Source organism: Perca flavescens, chromosome 12 (assembly GCF_004354835.1).
Source record: "Perca flavescens isolate YP-PL-M2 chromosome 12, PFLA_1.0, whole genome shotgun sequence".
NCBI lineage: Eukaryota > Metazoa > Chordata > Actinopteri > Perciformes > Percidae > Perca > Perca flavescens.
In genome coordinates, this window is record NC_041342.1 from 6,586,912 (window position 1) to 6,610,084 (window position 23,173).

At 41.5% G+C, this 23,173-nt stretch overlaps 1 protein-coding gene across 1 annotated transcript in view; it reads left to right on the forward strand.

The window, feature by feature from the left end:
* The first annotated feature begins 325 nt into the window (after positions 1–325).
* The window catches only part of dnah9l (dynein, axonemal, heavy polypeptide 9 like), a 69,657-nt gene continuing 46,809 nt past the window's right edge, over positions 326–23,173 (forward strand). Inside the window, exons 1-24 of the mRNA XM_028593089.1 lie at positions 326–619; positions 1,231–1,374; positions 2,096–2,286; positions 4,275–4,470; positions 9,032–9,131; positions 9,488–9,699; positions 9,792–10,025; positions 10,820–10,987; positions 12,000–12,116; positions 12,433–12,570; positions 12,867–12,991; positions 13,389–13,584; positions 14,633–14,737; positions 16,575–16,766; positions 17,756–17,956; positions 18,956–19,291; positions 19,403–19,480; positions 19,559–19,614; positions 19,758–19,878; positions 19,955–20,124; positions 21,950–22,172; positions 22,251–22,367; positions 22,575–22,661; positions 22,792–22,950. Of these exons, the coding sequence (XP_028448890.1) occupies positions 326–619; positions 1,231–1,374; positions 2,096–2,286; positions 4,275–4,470; positions 9,032–9,131; positions 9,488–9,699; positions 9,792–10,025; positions 10,820–10,987; positions 12,000–12,116; positions 12,433–12,570; positions 12,867–12,991; positions 13,389–13,584; positions 14,633–14,737; positions 16,575–16,766; positions 17,756–17,956; positions 18,956–19,291; positions 19,403–19,480; positions 19,559–19,614; positions 19,758–19,878; positions 19,955–20,124; positions 21,950–22,172; positions 22,251–22,367; positions 22,575–22,661; positions 22,792–22,950 (3,960 nt within the window). The remainder of the gene's footprint in view (positions 620–1,230; positions 1,375–2,095; positions 2,287–4,274; positions 4,471–9,031; positions 9,132–9,487; positions 9,700–9,791; positions 10,026–10,819; positions 10,988–11,999; positions 12,117–12,432; positions 12,571–12,866; positions 12,992–13,388; positions 13,585–14,632; positions 14,738–16,574; positions 16,767–17,755; positions 17,957–18,955; positions 19,292–19,402; positions 19,481–19,558; positions 19,615–19,757; positions 19,879–19,954; positions 20,125–21,949; positions 22,173–22,250; positions 22,368–22,574; positions 22,662–22,791; positions 22,951–23,173) is intronic.

Genomic DNA, 23,173 nt, shown 5'->3' on the forward strand with positions numbered 1-23,173 from the left:
ACAGTCTCTCCACCATGCAGGATAATGAAGGCAGCCCATACTGCGTTGTCACAGTGACAAGTTAACCTATCCATCAAGCCGTGGATCACTTTTCCAGCTGATAGCCCTCAGAGCTGGAGAAGAGAGAAGATCCCTACGGTTAGGGTGGTAGAAGAGAGTGCGTTATAGTTATGATTGGAGAAACATCCGTGTATAGCTTCTGATGTTGAAAAGAAGGATTTAGGTGAGTTTGTATCTTTTATGTCACTGTGATTATCGTTCCCCCCCCACATCCCAAGTAGTAGTAGCCCTAGACTTATTTCTTCTTAACGCCGGCGGAGTCTTCATGGCTGAGGCCACGAGCGGTAACAGCGGAGGTTTAGGCAGCGGAGGGGCTGGAGTGGTGCGCGTCCCCCAGGAGCCCTCTCTCAAAGCCGGGGTGGTGCTGACAGACGAGAGGGTGGACTTCCTTCGCGAGCAGGCCTTCTGCGTGCTGCGAGTGAAGACAGATAAGTGGAACCGCTTCATCGGAGCGGAGGAGAACCAGAAGATTATACTGGATTTCCTGGACCACATCTGGACCAACAGACTTCTGCTCTTCACTGGACCTGGAGGGACATTGCATGCAGGGAACGCTCAGGTGAGAAATACACACACACACACACACACACACACACAACATTCCAGAGTGGATTTTAAACACACACACAAAAGGAAAATAAACACAGGCACAAAGTCATTTCACTCATTTATATATTTAAAAAAAAGGTTCAGGCACCTGCTTTCATAAATGTGTCATTTTCCTTGTCATCTCCCCATCTTGGCTGAAGTCAATTTTGTAGGAAATTCATTTGTGGTTATAGCCTTGAGTAAATATTTAATGGCTATTGTTTTCTGTGTATGCACTGTATAGAAACTCGGTATACCAATATCCCTGAGGTAAAGATACTGTGCGAGAGAGAGGCTGATGATGAAGAACATTCCCCCATCTGTTTGCTTTGGTGACTTGATTGACACAATTTATAAAAAAAAAAAAAAAAAAAGCAGCAAATGTCCTCACAACCTGAGACTTTCATTTAAACACCGTCGTGCACACACACAATCACTGTGTATTTACCTCTTAGACAATATCTTCTGGGGCTTGCGATCTACACTCCATCTAACATGCACATCTTTTGAAATAAGTCACTACTTATTTCTAGTGCTTTCATTGCTGTTGAAAGCATTCCTACTGTTTTTGCATCTGCGAAGACGTCCCCACCATGGAAGACCAAGCTCCTGTGTGTGCTAAAGAAGGGCGTGAAGAGAATCGCCCGCCAAGGATTCAGAAACCAACTCTGGCTGGGGGAAGTGCCTGGATACCCTATGGAGCACCTACCTGTTGTCATCTCTGAGGTGGGCTAGTGCATGCGTGTGCGTGTGCATGCATGTGCGCGCGCTAGAGCTGGGCGACATGGGAAAAATCTAATATCACGATATTGTCGACCAAATACCTCCATATCGATATTGCGGCGATATTGTAGGGTTGACAATTGGTGCTTACAAAAAAATATTTACACAATGCGATTTTAGATAAATAATCATCAGTAATGTGGATATAATGTCTAAGTGGGTAAAGGCAAATAATAGAACAGTCTGGTAAATTAAAAAAATTACATCACTTTACTGTAATCCAGCCATTAAAACCAGGAAAAGATAGCATTTATGTCATATCAACATATTACGATATCCAAAATCTAAGACGATATCTAGTCTCATATCACGATATCGATATATCGATATATTGCCCAGCTCTAGTGCGCGCATGCATGCGTGCGTGTGTGTGTATAGTGTCCAACTCATACAGTAATACAGGTGTTTGGGGGTATGAAGATTTGTGTTTTTTAACTCAAAATATTGCTGGCAGCACAAAGGAGAACTGTACAGTAGTTTTCAACCACAGCCCAGCTATAATGTGGGTCCACCAATGTTGAAACTAAACTACATCGCTGGATCAAAATCATGATACACTTAGCTGTTAGTTTTCCATCTTGAATCTCTCGTTCTAGGGTCGTTTGCTCTCCACAGTCCACTTAAAAACAGCGTGTGTGTGTGTGTGTGTGTTTGTGCTACATAGGTGCTAGTGTGTGTGCTGTCCAGCGGGCTGAACCATGAGGACTGGCCGCCGGTGGTGTCCGATGACATCCACAGGCACCTGGAGAAACTGAGGAACAGGGTCGTGACTATGAGAGGCCGCGCCGAGGGGCGGACACTGCTGCCCCTGCCACTGTGTGTGGAGAGGGCACGGCCTCAGGACATTGTACTCAGGTTAGTGTGTGGCTAACAGCCTAGCTAAATGTGTATTTTCCATTGGAGTGCGTTCATTTAGTCAAGATGTGCCGTTCTATCGCTAAGATTAAACATGAAAAATACGCATGTCTTTATTCCTAGTTACATGTTGGCCACAAGCCATTGGAGGAAACTCACCGCATTTCCAGATTCGTTAAATGCTACTTCATTCAGATTAGTCCGTTTAAAGACTTGCATTTGTTTGGTTTCTCATGAATGGTTCGGCGTTCAACTAGCAAGTAGCCGGAAGTGACATACCTCCTTGTCTTAATACAGTAGTCTTGCATTGCCAGACCTTCCTTCACAGCGCTGCGGAGCAGGGTCTGGCTAGTCCACACAGTATTCGTATGCGTATTTACAAATCCAACTATGGCCACGCCAAGAACGTCCATGCTTACGCAAGGTAACGTAACCCGATTTGTACAGGTCCTATCCCCTGACCAATCGGCTATCCTAACATTAACCACTCAAGGTCAATGCCTAACCCCAACCAATCGAGCTGCTTCATAGGGCGTGGCTAGGGCTGGGCAATATATAGATATTGTGATATGAGACTAGATATATTTTGGAAATCGTGATATCGTAAATGGCTTAAGTGTTGTCTTTTCCTGGTTTTAAAGGCTGCATTACAGTAACATTTCTGTGTTACCAGACTGTTCTAGCTCTTCTATTATTTTTACCTTTACCCACTTAGTCATTATATCCACATTACTGAAGATTATTTATCTTAAATCTCATTGTGAAGATATTTTGTTAAAACACCAATTGTCAACCCTATAATATCGCCACAGTATCGATAACGAGGTATTAGGACAAGAATATCGCAATATCTGATTTTCAGCCCTGGGCGTGGCCATAGTAGGATTTGTAAATAAACTTCAGGGATGGGAGAAAAACGTGCTCTGGTTTATTGGCATTTCTTTAAACCAATCACAATTGTCATGGGCGGCGTTAAGCACTGGACGGAGCCACAGCGCCTCTGCAAAATAGCCTCAGGAAGGAACTTGTTTTGGTGGAACATTCAAAAGTTGTTTTAGTCGTGCAACAGAAAACTCAGATTGGACAGATAGTCTAGCTAGCTGTCTGGATTTACCCTGCAGAGATCTGAGGAGCAGTTAACCATAGTCCTCAGAAATCCACCAGAGTTTAAAATGCCAACACAAAGAAAGCGGAAGGTACCGGACATCCGGGCGAAAAGAGCATGATCCGGCGGAACTTCCAAGCAATCCCGGAAGTGGAACATCGTGGATATAGACTATCATGACTGCAACAAAATAAAAAATATATATGGTAAAAATAAAAAAAATTAAATGTACTATCAGTTTCACAACGCATTGTATTTCTTGATATTTAATAATATTTCAAGACTAGCAAGGATTCGGAACAAAAATGAGAAAAGCAAGGCCACTTCCGGGTGCCATCTTTGTTTACTTGTCACTAGGCCTACTTGTTATTGTACATCCATGATCAAAACCATTGACTCCACAAGTCAAGACAAATCTTAAGGAAAAATATCTTCAAAACAGCAGTAAGTGTTGTCAGTTGACCCGCGGGTTGTGAAAGTTTGGCTAAACAAATACGCTAATGTAAGCTCTGGTAATGTCGTCGATACAGACGTCTCAAATGTATACATCTCTCATGTAGCTTTTATAAAAGTAACATGTACTAAAGTTTCCTTGTGGAGAAGCACACACTGGGCTATTGCATAATATAGAGCTAAATTTAATGTACAGTAGCATAAAAGCTACTATTTTCATGTCATAAATGTGTAAGTTGCTAATGCACAGACAAGGAAATAACATTTTGTTAAAGTAAATCTTCTCAGAGATTTAAATTGACCAGACTGATTTACAACTAGAATAATATTATAGTCATTTTTATAGTTTGCCTACTGTACTTTCATCATCCGAAGACCATATTGCCATTTTTACCCACACCGATCCCCCCCCACTCTCTGTCTCCCTCAGCGCTTCTGGTTGGCCACTGGACCGTGGCTTGTTATACTCTATAGAAACTCTTATAGTCCAGTGGTCTGGACAGATTTGGAATGTCTTGAAGAAAGACTCTGGTATGGTGCTGCTCCGGGGAGACCACCCAGGGCCCAACGTGGAGCTCCAGTTTTGGACCGCTCAAAGGGAGAACCTGCTGGGCATCCAGTCACAAGTATGACACATGGTTCTGTAGAAGTTGGCCGGGGTGCAGTCAATTCACACTGAAACTGCAGTTCTCAAAGTGTCAGTAATAGATGTGTTTAATTCATAGACACAGGATATGAGACTCTTGTTATTCCTAAAGACCAGATGTTGAGTCCACAGCTTAAAAGGCCAGAATTATTAAATGTCAACAGACCTCAAATGTGACTGCATATAGCATAGAGTCCACTAACGACCCCAGTAATAAACATATAATTTAATTACACATTTCCCAAGAATGTTAACAAAATGTGATCATTATAAAAGCAGCGAGCCTTCTCAAACTCCCTGTCCTCGCCCCCACCACCTTGATAGTGGGCCATAGCATCATTAAGAACGTAAGCCGCTTTCCGACCAGGTAGTTACAAATTGTCAATTCGGCATCAATTTTTGCAAGACTGCCTATATTCGAAATGTTAACAGTTCATTTCTCACCTAAAACGTTGTCAGAAGTGAATTTAGTGATGAATAAGATGGCGAAAATTGTTAAAATTGTCCCGTTGTTGGTCTGTCTGTACCGGAAACCCGACCCTCGTTGACCTAGGTTCCTATGCTGAAAAGGGAACAGCGAAAAGACCCTGCCCTGAAGTAGGAGCTGAAAGAGTTACAGGAACTGCGGCCAGAGGAACTTAAAAATCCCCAAATTGGTCCAGTCGCAACATGAGAAAAAAAAAAAAAAAAAAAAAAAAAAGAAAAAGAGAGTTCTAGGAATTTTATGTTCTAGGAACTGCAAAAAGCCCTCCGGTCGGAAAGCGGCTATACATTAGGCCTTCTTTAATGCCACCACACGCTGTTTATCTGGAGCCACAGTTCCGACTTTGCTTAACAAACTACCCGGGGCTGCTGCACTCACTTCCTTCCTCCATAAACCGGGTCCTAGTAGGCTACACATTGGCCATAATGACACAGCTCGTCGGAAATCTGAACGGACGAAAGACTATTTTAAAAAGTTGTGGAAAATCTGTTTTTATCAGTGGTCCCTACCAGCGCTGTCCCCTCCATGACTCAGCGCTTCAGCCGGCTTCTCAGTCTCAACACCTGGCTTCAGTCCACCTGTCATACCCACAACTTTGGTTTCATTGACAATTTAAACCGTCGCTCTTTCTATAGGCCTGGTGGAGTTCACCCAAACAGACTAGGTTGCTCGTTTTTAGCAGCAAACCTACAGCTCGCTGTACAGTCTGCCCCACGTGCGTGACAATTTACCTCTATATTATGTCTATGATTTACCTTACCACACGCCCCAACTCCCCTCCCGCGCGCAGTCTTCTTCTTCTCTGCCCACCATGGCAGCTCCCAGATCGATCACCCTCACCAGCTCCCCCCTGTGGCCCCATATGTCACCACCCCGTCCTCCAAACAAACGCTCTGGCTGCCTATTCACATACTAGGCTAGTGACAAATGGTCAAAAATGGCTTTAGTTTTTGAGATACTCCTACCGGAGGTAGAACTAAACCAAACAATGTTTTTCCTCATCTCTAAGGTCTCCCATATATGACATTGATTCTTGGCTAAAAATATTTTACTGCTAAGATTGTTAAATTAACAGATATTGTTATACACCCCAAAACCAAAAAAAGACTAAAATATAGCCTGTCCGTATGGGAGTTAAGGTATAGAAACTAATGCAGATCAATCACACAAGCTCTAAGAGCTTTGAAACTTGGCATGTTTGTAGTCAGGAAGTTGCATTACCTACTAGAAAAGAAAGGATGTGAATATCTTAATGTATGGAATAAATAGAGACCTATAAATACATACCTAATATAGGCGAACATGCAAAAAATGAATATCTATGCAGAATGGTTTCATTTACTTTGTGGTTACTTTGCCAGGGATTATCATAGAAACACATATGATGGCTTGTTGGAAAGGGGGGGTTGTGCTGAATCCAGCATTACCAAATATGTAAATATAGCATGACAAATCAGGGTGTTCTTTCACTCAATGTATGAGGTGTCCAAAATGAAAGAAAATGGAACACTGACATAATTTAGTCTCAAGTCCAAAGCTTATTATCAGTGGTGAGAAGAATGTTGAGAAATTCAAATATAAGATACATTTCATATGGCACCTTATACTATACAGTCCATATGGAAACAAAGAATGAAATCGAAAGATAACACCTTACCATAGCACAAACAGGAGACCAGGAGTCAGGATTGCAGTTTGACCTTAATGAGCCTTTTAATAAAACATAAAACTATAACTTAACACAATACAAATTAAATGACTGTCTTAAATCAAACAAATGGCAATCTAACAAAACAAACACTGTGAGGGTGAATGAGCCCACTCCTCACCTCACTGAATCTCAAGCTCTTCTCAGGCTGTTTTTTTCTAGCAGCAACCATTTGGAACATTAACTGCTTTTGGTAACCATTCTGGGGGTTAGGGCATCTCCAGTGGCCACTTTGGGGAGGTCAGCCCCCCATGATGTTACAACTGCAACACACCACTGTCACTCATCTGGGTTCCAGAGAAGAGGTTTGACCAGGTGGCTGTGACGCCACACTACTGTTTGGTACAAGGCTCTAACAAGGCTCTAAGCACTTGTAAGTGCCTTGTACCAAACCATAATGTACCATAACAGCCACCTGGTCAAACCTTTGCGTGGCAAATATAAAAGTAAAAAAATGAAAATTTATAATTTATTCAAAATAATTCCAGAATTTTATCTATATTTTATTCAAACTGAAAGAAAAATTGGTACACTTATTTTTAGTTTGAATACATGGTTTTATTTTTTCCAAGTTTTGACCAAAACTTAAATTTTCAATTTCAAGCTTTAGATTTTCAACTATATATTTTTTTTTCAAATTAACAAAACATTTGGTCCTGATTTAGCTCCATAGAGTTAAAAATTTCCAAGCTAGGTTATTGACAAAAATAGGGCCGGTGTGTTGCAAATGCCAGGGCCGTTTTTTGATCCCAGTCCGTCACTGCATACCACCTCTCATCGTCCAACTGCATCCCTTCACTATGGTCAAACCGTATTTTGTCATCACGTCAACACAGCAATTCACAGCATGCCAATTTGCTCAACCTCTGTCCCCTTCCCCAGTCCTCCCAACTGATTCCAAAACATCATCTGAAAATAGCCCTGCTCAACACTCGATCGCTATGTAATCAAATTTAAATTCAACATGGCACAAACACCTGGACTACTTCTCACTCAACCAAATCACGCACTTGTCACTGTTCACAGAAAGGACAATAAAATAACCACCGTCTCCGTCAATCAAATCCTGGAACGTGTTGTCGCTGCTCAAATTAAAACCCACCTCTCTTCCAATAAAATAAATAAATTTTAACCTTTTCAGTCTGGATTCCGCTCTCCTCAGCCCTCCTCAAAGTCACCAATGACCTCCTCCTCTCCTCTGACTCTGGCCACCTCACCATTCTTATCATGCTTGACCTCACTGCAGCCTTCGACACCATCAACCACTCCATTCTCCTGTTCCGACTGGAAACCTACTGCAACATCAGTGGCACCACACTCTCCTGGCTCCGTTCCTATCTCACCAACAGACAACAGTTCAAACACATCAACAACTGCACCTCCTCTGTTGCTCCTCTGTCACAAGGCGTCCCCCAGGGTTCGGTGCTTGGTCCTCTCCTTTTCATCCTTTACATCCTGCCACTCGGAAATATCATACGCAAACATGGTCTTCACTTCCACTGCTACGCCGATGATGTCCAGATCTACATTTCTACCAAATCCATCACCACAGCTACATCCTCCACCCTGACCAACTGCCTCACCGATATTCAAACCTGGATGCAAACCAACTTCCTCCAACTCAAACAACAACAAACCAAAATCCCTCACAAAGAACACCAATAATAATAATAATATCACTGTCAACAACTCACTGTCAACCAAATAACCAGAACTGCCTTCTTTCACCTCAGAAACAGTGCCCGTCTCCACCCATCACTCACCTTCTCTGCTGCCGAAACTTTGATTCACGCCTTCATCACTTCCAGAATTGACTACGGCCAACAGCATCCTCTATGGTTCACCTGCAAAAGCCTTAAATAAACTGCAATACATCCAAAACTCTGCTGCCCGTCTCCTCACCCACACCCGCTCCCGTGATCACATCACTCCCGTCCTTCAGAACCTCCACTGGCTCACTGTTTCCCGATGCATCCAGTTTAAAGTCCTCCTCCTCACCCACAAAGCCCTCAATAACCAGGCTTCTTTCTACCTCACAGTCCTGCTCCACCACTACAATCCCCCCCCCACACACACACACATTCAAAACTCATTAAAAGATACCTCTTTAGATTAGCTTTCCACATACGATAGTCAATACGATAGTTAATTTCTCACCAGATAGTTACTGGGTTTATTGTTTTTAATTGCTTTTAATATGCTTGTTTAATGTGTGTTGGTTTTATCGCTTATCTGTTTTTAATGTGCTACATGTGCTGGTTTTACTGTAAAGTGTCTTTGAGTACCATGTAAAGCGCTATATAAATAAAATGTATTATATTATTATTACTACAATGTCCTTGTTTTCAGATCCAGAGCCCCAAAGCGGAACACATCATGGAGATCCTGAGAAGAGTCAACAGCAGTTACTACTCTTCCTTCAAAGACATCTGCCTCAAAGTCAATGAGGGTAGATCGGCATTACTCATCATTTATCAGTGCTAATTAATTAATGAAATGTACTAATCTCTCGCAGCCCAACCTCTCATTTAGTTGCACTTACAACCAGAGATACAGATCCACATACAGCTATTATGATGTCTTCATTCTTCAAATGCACAAATAACGAGTTTTTTTCTATGTGCCCTGTCTCAATTGACATATCTATTTGTAATTTCTGACAAACACTATGCAATCACAATCACATTGCCACTGTTGCTAAAAATGGTCAATCTAACAACACAACTGTATGATTCTAATTCTGTTAAATTACACCCCTATTAGGTTCATGTTATCCATTACTACTTCTGTATGTGCATACCATAGCGGTGCTGGAAGCAGAGGACATAGATCTGTATTTATGCCCTCTGAGGAGAGTGATCAGCAGCTTAGAAGAGAGGAGTTTCCCACAGTTAGACACTCTACTGCCTCCTCTTTTCCACACACTCTGTCTCATCTGGAGCCGTTCCAAATACTACTGCACTCCACAACGCATGGTGGTCCTCCTGCAGGAGTTCTGCAACCTGATCATTGAAAAGGTACAGTGATACATTTCTGTGTATGTGTGAAAGAGAGGGAGACAGAATATCTATCTGTGGTATCCTGAATATGATTGTGCGTCTGTATCCAGGCCTTTGCCTACCTCATCCCCGAAGAGTTGTTTAAGATGGAGCTTGAGGAGGGGGTGGAGAGAGTCCAGATAACCATCTCAGTTCTGCGCACCTTCAAGCAATTGTTTCACACTCACCGACAGCGGATCCCCAAGTACTACAGACACAGCCAGGACATCAAGCTGTGGGACTTTCCGGCTACGCTTGTGTTCCAGCGCTCAGACCGCATCATGGAGAGGCTGCTTATGATAGAGGTGCATGGGTTGACAAGCATAGCTCTGTTTGGTTTTAAGGAAGATTAGAAATGTGAGCACCTGGCTGTTATTCCTAAAATAAAAGGCTACAACAATAAGCCTCAAGAAGAAATGATTCCCAACATCAATACATCAAGTAAAATCCTGTATATTCATGTTTAAAGGTCCCTTGACATGCTGCTTTTTGGATGTTTTTATATAATCCTCGGTGATCCCCTAATACTGTATTTAAAGTCTCTTTCCCCAAAATTCAGCCTTGGTCTAAAACTACAGCCACTAGAGCCAGTCCCACAATGAGCTTTCCTTATGTGCCATTTCTGTGTCTGTAGCTATTGAGGAGGAGAGAGGGGAGGGTGTGGCCTTGACCAACTGCCACTTTGCTTGTTTGCAAGCCATGATGTCTCTCTCTCATGGGTGGGCCAAATTCTCTAGGCGGGCAAAGCAGAGAAAGGGGAAGTAACCTTGCTCCTTATGACCTCATAAGGAGAAGATTCCAGATCGGCCCATCTGAGCTTTCATTTTCTCAAAGGCAGAGCAGGATACCCAGGGCTCGGTTTACACCTATCACCATTTCGAGCCACTGGAGGACCATAGGCAGGCTAGGGGAACTCATATTAATGTTAAAAAAACCTAATAAAGTGAAATGTTCATGCCATGGGACCTTTAATGTATATTTGTGTGTTATTGTTGCGATGTACAAAATCGCCACCCCACAGAAAGTTTTTATTTCTTACAATGATAACCTCCATCCTATCACTCGGACCCATCAGTGGCTTTTCTCCTCTCATCTGTAGGAGCTTTTTGCAACAGCGCTGGACTTTTTGAAACTGGAGAAGGTTGAACTGGGTGGATCCCGAGGGAAGGTCCTCAGTGAGATGGTCTTCAGCATGAGCGAGGAGTTCCATGACCGCTGGAGGGCCCTCAGAGAGAGCAAATATGACCCACTGGACTACACCAACGATGTGAGTCCTAGTGAAATAGTTTGTTACAGTTTTCTTTAATATCACACTGCTATGTACTGTTACCACACTGCACATGTACATACTGTACATATCTGTCTATATGGTTCATACTGAATATCCACATTTATTCTGTTTTTCTTATAATATATCCTGTTAATACACTGCATATATCTATATCTATTATCCTTACTACTATTATGTCACTGCTACTACATTGCACATATCTGTACATGTTGTTCATACATTGTTCATATTACATAGCAATATTTATTCTGCTCTTATAAGGTAACTGCTAATACACTGCACATATCTATATTGAATTTATATTACTCTAAACCACCTTCTGTAAACCAACAGTATACCACTGTGTGCTGCACTATATTTCTTGTCCTGTCTATGTACCACCTGTCTATACTTTGTATATCACATTGCACTTTTCTGCTCTTTTTGCACTTCTGGTTAGACGCAAACTGACATTTCGTTGTCTTTGTACTTGTACTCTGCAATACAATAAAGTTCTAATTTAATCTAATCTATGTAATTATTAAGCCCCAAAAGTCTGTGACTCACAGCAGTTTGTAAGTGGCATTGACAGGCACAGCCAAATAATAAAAAATAACAATTAGATGTAATTTTTCTGCACAGCAGTACAGTAATTGAAAACTAGCAGAGCAAAGTAGTTGCCAAGCAACACGCAAGAGTTGTTATTAGTCTTTGTGCATCAATTTTATTTAATTTGCTAGCTATTTTACCGCTATTTTACGACAGCTTCCAGTGTGACTCAGCCAATCGAGACTGGAACGAATCAGAATTTGATTTGTGTTTCAATATATTTTTTCGCAAGTGTGTTATTCCAGCCAATACTGATCAACTCAGCTATAGAGAACTTGTAGTACTGCGCCGAAAATGTAATGGAATAAAAATTGCCAAAAAGATATAAGTGGACACAAAGCTTTTTCATCAGGAAAGGGATTGAAAATGTATTTCCTGTCTAATGCCATCTTGTGTCCAGGGTTTTGTGCGTCACTACAGGCGTTTCATGGAGCAGAACCGAGATTTTGACCAGAGGCTGGGAACTGTCCTCAATCTGGCCTTCCAGCACTCCAAAAACCTTAATTCAACCTTTAAGGTATGTCTGTTACACCTTGACCCCTTCAAAAATACCATTACTGTGTTTAGTGATGTACTTCCAGGTCATTTGGGGACAAGGTCTTGATCAGTTACACTTTTTTTAAGTGTCTGTGTAAGAAGAGCAAGTTTAGCATACTATAATCACATGGATGAGCAGCTGAGCAGTATGTGGACGTTATTGGGGATTTTCAACTTGTTGGTGGCTTAGATCAAAAGCCAGGGAATCTCCAACGTTAATCAGAACTATATTTTCGGACATCATACCTCAATTTCTAAATTGAACACTGTCTGCGTTGTTTTTGTGTCCTATCTAGTTGTTGAAGATGTTCAGCACCCTGCTGGAGAGACCCAGGATCCACCAGCTGTTCTCCCCTAACTACAAAGTATTGTTGGACATGTTCAGCCAGGAAGTAGACCACTGTCAGTTTATACTTGATCAACACAGAAACGGGGTAAGAGAGGTTGAAGAGAAATTATTATATTATATTCTCAACTGACTTTTTGACATTTGAATATTGACACACTTCAGAATATACAAAAAGACAGCCTTGTGATCCGACTACAGCCAGTAACATCACTAATTGATGTCATAACAGGGATGTCTTAGTTTAATATGACACATACGGTATGGTATCCTAATTCACAAATTTAGCTAAACGTCTGCTATGAACATCTTTGGAATGTGTATTAACTTAAAGTAATGAATGACTCAGACATCAGCCAAAGTAATTCAGCCTTTGTGTTTCAGCTGCGGTCAGGCTGTACTGTGCTGGGGAAGAATATGCCGTCAGTGGCAGGAAACCTCAAATGGACGCAGGAGCTTCGAAATCGCATCCTCACGAACAGGAGCAACCTCTGCCAGCTTGCCCATATGTAGGGACCGACCGTACTTATCACACACGGACACAATTATCTCAAATTCTTTCCTTTTCAAACTTCAGCCCCAACTGAGGAAAAATCTATCAGATGTCACACAGCTTCCTCTGGAGCTTTTTTTCAGATATGATATGCTGTAGTTTCTCCACAAGATCTGTAGATACACTACGATGTGTCTAATCGGTGGAGTTGCCCTTTAAGTAAAATAGGCCTTAGCTTTTTGGAAATGTTTTTTTTTCTTATTTTTTGGACTAGAATTCTAGTGTACACACTGCAAGACTACAGTTTACTTGTCAAACATGTACAAGATACCAATGACATTTATACCTTTCCTTCTTATCTTTATATTTCTTTGGCTTTTTTTTCCCTCCCTTCCTCGCTCTCTCCCTTCCAGGCCTCTGGGGTGCGCCGAAGCGGACGATGTCCTTCAGAAGTGTGAGCGTGTTCTGGAGGTTCTGGACCAGCATGATGAGGAGCAGTTCTCAGAGTGGACCGAGGGCCTGGAGGAAATCTGTCAAATCCACCTGAAGGAACCACTGCTCACACTGGACACTGACACAGGCCTCTTCCAGGTCAACTTCAGTCCTGCAGTAAGCACAAAGAAGATGCAATAGATGTATTACATACTAGAAGTGTGCCTACCTACTAACACATAATATGGATGTTACAGTACATACAGTGAACTCATTTATAGTAGGTAGATGTATCTATCTATACAAGTCATTCCACAATTAATCATGTTAAGGTTGCATTTACACTAGTCTATATCCTTTGTGTTCCACTTCCGGGATTGCTCCGGTGTTAAAGGAAATTCCACCGGATGCATGTCTTTTCCGTTTCCTTCCGCTTTCTTTGTGTAGGAATTTAAAATTTGGTGGATTTCTGAGGACTATGGTTAACTGCTCCTCAGATCTCTGCAGGGTAAATCTAACACCGCCCATGATGATTCTGATTGGTTTAAAGAAATGCCATTTAACCAGAGCACGTTTTCCTCCCATCCCCGAATGCTATGTGGAGTAGCCAGACCCTCCTTCAATGTGCTTTGGAGGAGGGTCTGGCAAAGTGAGACTATGTGAAATCATTTAAATATATACAGTAAATATAATTTTCTGCTGCAATATGATATTGATATAGCCTGCACTAAATTCATGAAAGCTGTCTTATTTGCTACATCATTTTTTTTCTTATCATTTAAGTAGCTGGTGTGTCTCAAATAACCAAAAGTAGCAAAAGCGGTTTGATTGCAATAAACCGAGGGACTATTTTGCATAAGCAGCAATAACCACAGTATGGGAACAGATAAAGAAAATCATAAAATGCACTCAACATCACATCAAAGAAAACGACAAAGTCAAAAGTGCAAGCAGATATGAGTATGTACTAGCAACGTCAAAATCCGGCACTATAATCCAGGAATAAACTATTTATCGTATGTAGTGTGATTTTTTTTTTTCTAATGTGCTGTGTATGTGTGGGTATTTGTTCCAATGTTAATGAGATCTCCATTTTAAGATGCTGAGCCCATCTATTCAGATTTATGCTGTCACGGTGATAGGCAACAAAATAATGAACTGCAACGTTGGATTCATCCAATTGTTTATGACAGCCCTCCTCTTCTCTCCCTGTGCCTGTCTCCAGTTGACCTCAGTGCTACGGGAGGTGAAGTATCTGGGCATTCTGAAGAACCAAAACATTCCTAAAGCAGCTCTCCATCTCTACTCCAAACGGGAGAGTCTCTACACGGTGGGGAACTAAGCTTCTAGTTAGTTATTTTCTGGTTTCTCCACTCCTCTGTGACGGTGAACTTAATATCTTTGAGTTGTGGACAAAACACGACATTTGAGGACGTCCTCTTGGGCTTTGGGGAACACTGATTGTCATTTTTCACCATTTTGTAGACCCAACAACTAATCAATTAATTGAGAAAATAATCAACAGACTAATCGACAAGGAGAATAATCGATAGTTGCAGCCCTGCTTGTAGTATTGCATCGGATATATTGTTAGACAGCTATAATTGTGGCTGTGAATGTTTTTCATTGTTTTTGACCTGTGAAATATGTTGAAAATGATCAGAATTAAAGTGTTAACGCTAGGGCTGCACGATAAGAGGAAAATATGCGATAGTGTTGCTGAAAATCATGATAACAATATTACTTGCGGTAAATAAACAGATACTGAAGTGTGCTCAGTTCTGCATTTCTGCTGTTTTAATACAGTATATCAATAGTCTGCTAAAATACTACAAATTGCTCATTGATTTTGAATCAAATGAAAGGAAATCATTTCAACATTCGTTTATTGAACAAATTGAACATTGAATTGAATATAAAAGGCACCACTAAAAAAAGAATGACGGCTACATTTTAAAGTGCAGCTTTCTACATATATATATATATATTTTTAACTAACAACACAAAATCTCTGAGCGTCTTTCGCGATATGTCACAGCCTTTCGCGGTGTGTTTATTGCACCAGTTGATATTGCGATGACGATAAAAGAATGATATATCCTAGACTAGTATGATGATAGCTAGACAGATTATTTGATGATGGAAGAATGAACGGGTGCTGACAATCCAAGAGTGCGCTTGTGAGATGGCTAGGTTGGCATTGTTTGAAAAAATGTCATATGAACGATATGCCAGATTGGATGTAAATACCAAAAATTGGGAGAGTACCTGAGCTTTCTGGAGGACTTCTACGAAGCTTTGTGCTGGGGAAAGACTATATGATGGGTTTATGGTGTTGTCATTTATACATTATGTTTATTTGGTGTATAGTTAATTGTCTTGTGTGTTACTGGTCTTGGGATATTGGTAGTTACTGTGTCATCTTTTCTTGATTTTTGTCTGGGTGGGTGGTGATGACTAAGGGGATGTGTTCATGTTGCGAGTTGTATGTTTTATGCAGACGTGGAAAGTAACAAAATACATGTACTCACGTTACTGTATTGAGTAGTTTTGTTGTGTCTTTTGTATTTTTCAAGTAGTTTTTTAAATCGGTAATTTAAAATGTACTTGATTACGTTTTGAGTGAAGTATTGTATTTCACTACATTACAAATCCCATCCGTTACTGAGTAAAAAAAAAACTTTGACTAATGAAAACCAAAAGAAAATTGCACCCTTTAATTGATAGGACAGCTAGGTGAGAGAGGGGGGGAGACATGCAGGAAATCGTCACAGGTCAGACTCGAACCCTGGAACTCTGCAACAAGGCATAACCCTCTAAGTATACGTGCACCTGCTCTACCCACTGAGCCAACCCGGCCACAGTGCCAAGTCTTTCTGTAGGAGATTGAGAACAAGATGGGGGTGGATCAGGTGAGCGGCGACGGTTCAGAGACAGTTTCAGTAGAAATGCTAGCTGAAACATCAAATTCTGCTGCCCAAAATGACGAAAATCCTCGGTCACATTTGAAAGACTGTTTTTCATTTAAATTCAAGAGGGCCAATAGCATCATCATGCAATGCCGGATGTGCAGGCCATGCCAAAAAAATCTAAAATTGTTAATCACAACAACAGCAAAAGAGCCACATACTGTGCAGCCCTAGTTAACACTGCATTGTATCCTGTAGTACATGCAGACACTGACCTTGGTGACCCAATGGTACAACCAGCTCCACAGTACCATCCTGGCTGTAGAGCTGGGACTGGTGAAAGAGGAGATGGACGGGACGAGGCGGCAGCTAGACCCGGCCCTCCGGGAGCTGAGCTGGGCTCAGGACCACCTATGGGACTACATCCAGAGCACACGAGACCTGGTCAAGGTACTCAACAGTTGACGTGTTTCTTATTTGACAGGTGCAAAGTCTAATGCTAGTGAGTTGTTGTTTTTTTCCAGTACATTATGTTGACACTATTATGCAGCATGTTCACACTATTAACATCCATGCAAAGGGAATTTGGCAAGTACCACGACTAGGATTGGGTATTGTTTGGATTGTTACGATTCCGATGCCAAACCGATACTTTGAAAACGATTCCGATTCCTAAATCGATTCTTGAAAAACTGAAAAATTACATCAAAGAAACTTTAAAATGTAACAATATATTAACGTTTTAAAGTACTTAAGTAAACCTAAGTCACCTAACACACAACTACAATAATTTAACAATAAATAACAGTTACTATTGCGATGTCCAAATCCTTGGCTGCCACACTTTCGACCGCTTTGCTTAAGGCATTTTAAATGCACTAAAAGCTAGCTTGCTAACGATAGACTAGCAGAGCAAGTGTAATATGTTTTACTAGCGATCATGTGCCGTGAATGGTTAATATGCTTTTACGTCCGTTTTGTATAATATTTCAGTCGCCACATCAGGTGGAACCGAGATGAGGAACCGAAATTTGCGCTCTAATCCGGTCCGATTCCTAACGGTTGTGTAGGAACCGGGTTTCCATGTCACCATGACACAGAAAAATCCTCTCTTTTTCCCATGGGTGATACAGTGACACTATTTTGCAGCATATTCACACTATTCTGCTATATTTAGAGAAAAGATCCTGTGTCAGCTGCATTCTGTGCTCTAATATAATATTTATTTTAGAGTTTGTTCAATAGCATAGTCCTATCAAACGATGCTGTGAAACTGCTGCCTGTCATTGTAGCATGAATCCTGGCATGCTCCTTATGTCGTCCAAGTCAGCTTTCCTCAATAACAGCAAACATTCCTGAAACAAAAGGCAACATGCAGCTGTCAACCAAAGGGAATATAATTACTGGCTGTAATACTTCCTCTCTTTTGTTATCGCCAGAGCATTTCTAGTCGTGTCCAGAAGAGTAAAGCTAATGTGGAGACCATCCAGGCCCTTATGGGGAAATTCAGCCATCGTGCCTTTATCACCAGAAAGAGTCGTGGTTCGACCCTCCTCATCTTCTCTGACATTAATGAGAGTGTTTCCAAACAGCACGCTCTCATCACCAGTACAGGGGAGGAAATACACAAACTGCTGCAGGTATATTTTCTCACCTTACTTTTGTTTGCTGGAAAAAAGGGACTTGAACACTACAGAGGTTTATTCATATCCATGAGTATCATTACTAGGGCTGGCATCATTCAAATAAATGTTGATACCAATCCCGTGACTTCGATACCTGTTCCTGAACAATACTTTTTTTCAAAACCAATTTTATGAAATCAATTTTAACTAAAAAACAGCAACGTCTCTGCATAACGTAGAGTTTTTCCTGCGTCTCTAAGATGTGTAATGTTAGACAGCCAATCAACAGCATTATTAGATATTGGCAGAAGCATGCTGCATGCTTATTGGCTCACTGACGCTGAAACATCTGCTCCCTAGGTATTGAAACCTTGAGGAAGGCTCAAGTCGATACACGTTGGTGTATTTTTTAATGTCTTGCCCTGTTAATTAAAGGCTTTTTAATCATTTTTTTGTAACCAACCTTAAGTGCCTGGACATGACTTTTTTTGTCATAATTCTTCCTCCTTACCGTGTACTTTATTCCCTTCCATGAGCACCGGTGGTTAAAAGGATACCAGAAGCTCTCCTGCCACTTTTTTCTATTGAAATTGGGTATTGAATGATGAGACATTTTTCAATACTTGATACTAAGGAGGCAATTCGGTCGGTGCCTAGAAAGTAGAGAATACGGTACCCAGCCCTAATCCTTACAGTTTGTTTCCCTTTTAAAATGTATGACTATGAATTCATTCATGTATATCTGTGACTGAATGTACTGTATGTATGGATATGAATGGAGGAATTAATGCATATTTTTAACTGAATGTATTGATATTTATGCATAGCTCTTTGAGTAACCCAAATGTTTACTGTACATCTTTTAATTGTTTTAACCCTGTGCTTGTTGTGTGTCCTTATTTTAACTTTTACAACAATTTCTCCCAGTGTCCACAACAAATTTCTCCTTGGGGAGACTAATAAAGGTACTTTGACTTTAACTTAACTCCCACTCACTTTTCCACCGTGCTCCAGGAGAGCCAGTCTCTGCTCGGTGTCACAGACCTGGACAGCAATGAGTGGCAGGCCTACACAGACTACGTGGACCGTATGATCCTGACGGGCTTCTCCAGCGCAGTCCGCTGCTCCCTGCAGTACCTCATGGACAACACAGATGCAGCCCAGCGCATTACGCCACTGTTTGAGGTCCGGCTGGTACTCAACAGCAATGAGATGACCTTTGACCCCTCGCTGGACTTCAGCCACAGTGGTAACTTCTACGATATTGTGGATAAGATGGTGGCCAACATCACCAACATGGCGTCCTTCATTCCCAGAGTGGCAAAGCATCAACGGCTGGATAACTATCAGGTGATGTACAGATGAGATTGTAAGTTCATACGCCGAAACATATCTGCACGCACACACACACACACACACACACACACACACCCTTGTCTTATCCAATCTTGTTTCTTGTAGTGTGACATAAATGAAATGGAGGATTTGTCAGAGATGTGCTATGTGATCCGCTCACGGGCACGCGCAGCTATCACTAAGGTAAGTGTTTGTTTTCTGTACGCACGTGGAGGCTTATTTATGATGCTTATGGTTGTAAATGATTGTGTTGATTTTTAGGTCAGGGAATATCAGGGATCGTTTGCCAGCTACCGCTACCTCTGGACTGATGACAGGTCAGAAGTGTTTTGCTCTCTGTCAAAACTTTTATCAAATTGCTTCACTACTGAAATACACAAATATAGGTTCTCGTGCCTCATTTTGTTCACTTAAATAGTTATAAACATCCCCTTCGTCTTTTTTACCTCAACTTTCACAGGTCTGAATTTATGAGGCAGTTCCTGCTATACGGCCACGTGTTAAGTACAGAGGAAGCCGAGCTGTATGCTGACTATGAGCTGAAAAAGAACCCACCCACCCTGGACAACTTCAAAGAACAGGTGTGCTTCACATTCTCTGGTCCTTTCTTCTCTTAGATCCAATGTCTCTGAGTCACTGTATCGTTCTTGGCTCCAGATCAACCTGTTTGAGTCTCTGTATACACGGGTGAGCAAGATGGAGGACAGGAGGGTGTTTTGTGGCTGGCTACAGCTCGATATCAGACCCTTCAAGCACACGCTGATGAATGTCATCAAGAGATGGAGCTGGATGTTCAAGGAGCACCTGCTCAACCACGTCAACCAGAGGTTAGACACGCATGCACACGCGCAAACACATTCTTAAGTGAATCACTCTCAATGGAAAACTACAACTACAAAAATGGATAAGAACTACCTGAAAATAAAGAAAACAGACATTGTTAAATACATTACACTGCTATACTGTTTTATGGTTGTGGTTGTTGTTTAATTAGTATCGATGATGCGTTGCTGTATGGAAAGGAATCCGCTGACGCTGTTTCTTGATTATAAAGGTTTATTTACATCGAAGAAATCAGCATCATGTACAAGCCCTGCAGAGCTCAGAGAGGACAGCTTCCCAGATTCTCAAAAGTCACTCTGGCTTTCTTTGTTCGAACATGGTATATATTCTATAACATATGTAACATAGATGGGGGAGGAAACAATGCTTTGACCAATGGCTACCAGCCAACTGGCTCTATCCTGGAGGGCCCCATTGATAACACTTTTCCAGATGTGTCTTCTGAAAGTAGGCTAAAGTTCATCACTTCTAGCTACATATAGATAGTTCAGATATGGCCTAAATACAAGTAATAGAATGATCAGAATAAAGTAGGATGTTAATATACCTCATGGTCTAAGGCCCACAATCGCAAAAAACATTACCTAAAGGCAGTCAGTTTTCACTGTCCAACTAAAGGCCTCTTTACAGTCACCGTTCCCGACCTGTCGCGCGACAATGTGACTTCAAAATTACGTAGATCTCGCCACTCTGTTTTTTTCAGCGCCGCACGACAAAGCGGAAAACAGGAAGCATGGACGAGTTCGAGGGCAAGCTTTCCGAGCAAGCGCACCAGTAGCAACTGCATTCTGACTGGTACCGGATGCCAGGACTCTCAAAGTCTCTCTTGTAAACTTACTGGGTTAGGATGAGTTCTTTTATGGTGAATGAAGGGCTTGATCTGACGAAGTAGGTCATCGAATCGTTGTGCAGACATTCTGAAGTATTCAAAGTGCTTCTCTTCGTCTATCATCCTCATTTGTTTCGCAAGGATATTGAACTCATCATATTTATGTCTGCCGTTACTCAAAGGACGAACATTCCACCTTCTTTTTCTTCGTTTCTTTGCAAGCAGGCTCAAAAGCAGCTGTTCTTCCTCATCCATTGACTCCAATATCATCTTAGCCACTGTTGACATTGACGGCAATGCTGCTGCCAGTTCTGCCGTTGTTTACCTTTTTCTTCTTCTTCTAGTCCGTAGAAATAGCAAAGTCGGTAGCCTTTCCTAATTAGCGACACCTCTGTTCAGGAGAAGACTGCAACTAGTGTCGCGACCACCACACGCGAGTGTAAATAGTTACGGTGCTCCTATGACGTCACACTTTCGTGCGAGAATGGTGAGCATAATGAACGCTTTAGGGGACAAAGTGGTGACAAAGAGTTTCTTTTTATTTCATATCATTATTGAAGAGACTTTTTCCTGTGCCAGTCCTGCCCACTCTGAACCATTACTAGGGCTGGGCAATATATGGATATTAAATCGACATTATGATATGAGACTGGATAATGTCTTAAATTTTGAGTATAGTAATTTGACATTAGTGTTCCTAGTTTTAAAGGCTGCCTTACGGTAAAGTGATGTCATTTTCTGAACTTACCAGACTGCTGTAGCTGTTCTATTATTTGCCTTTACCCACTTCATCATTATATCCACACTACTGATGATTATTTAAAAAAATCTTATTGTGTAAATATTTTGTGAAAACACCCTGCAATATGGTTGCAATATCAATATCGAGGTGTTTGGTCAAAAATATTGTGATATTTGATTCTCTCCATATTGCCCAGCCTTAACCCCTTACATCTTCCTCCTTCCTCTCTATCCCGCAGCGTGAGAGAATTATCCTCTTTTGTCCAGGACACGGCCCATGGCCTTTCTAACAAGGTGTCAGATGGCGACTATGCAGGCCTCGTGGACATCATGGGACACCTCATGGCCATACGAGACCGGCAGATCAGCACCGAACAGCACTTCAAACCTCTCAAGTCTACTGCTGATCTCCTCAAGACCTATGGACAGCAGCTGCCAGAGAGCGTCTACACCCAGCTAGAAGTGTGTACCAAATACTCAAACACACACATTTCCATGACTTCTATGTATATTTCTTTACTTGATTACCACAAAACACAGGAGCTGCCGGAGAAGTGGACAAGTCTGAGGAAAATCGCGTTCACTGTTAAACATGAAGTGGCACCACTACAATCAAATGAAGTTTCAGTTATACGCAGGAAATGTGTCCGCTTTGAGGTGAGGCTGTGTGGGGGGTAGGATGTCAGTGTGGCAACCGCATACAAAGACCTCAATATCTGACACATAAACCTTCTCACTTTCTTTCCTGCATTATATATGACCCCCCCAGTGTGCACAGTAATAGATATAGAGATGGAGAAATATATGCATAGGAACTGCAGCTTCAACGAATCCTGAGTGTGCAGTTTTTTTCTCACATTTCAGGTCAAGCAGCATGAGTTCAGAGAACAGTTTCGTACTGAACCAATCTTTAAGATCAATGTGGAGGAGCAATATAAACTAATTGATAAGGTAAGCACTGGGAGACCTACTATTACTACCGATTCAAAAAAAATATAAGTTTAAAAGTGTGTAATTTAATAGAATCAAAACAAACATTACAGTTTTAAGCCACAGCGTATCAAAATGTCTCTGTCTCCAGTCCAATCGAGCCGTAGCTGTGATGGAGGCGGAAATGAAGAAGCTGCAGGACACAGCTGATCTTTTTGAGGTCAGTTTCCCAGACTACAAGCAACTGCGCCAGTGTCGCTCTGATATCATACTGGTTAAAGCAGTCTGGGACATGGTCATCTTTGTGAAGGTAAATGTTACTCAGCACTTGATTTCTTAGCTATGTTTGAGCAACCATTAATACATCGTTAACACAATGCAGCAGGGCCTGCATAGTTAGGCTCAGCTTTTAACTCTGCACGTACCCACAAGCTACAGAATGAATTCTATACCATACCTGAAGATGACCTGTGAGACTGTGGGGGAAATAGATTTCAGACAATCACAGATGAAGTTGTTTGTTTGTGTATGCA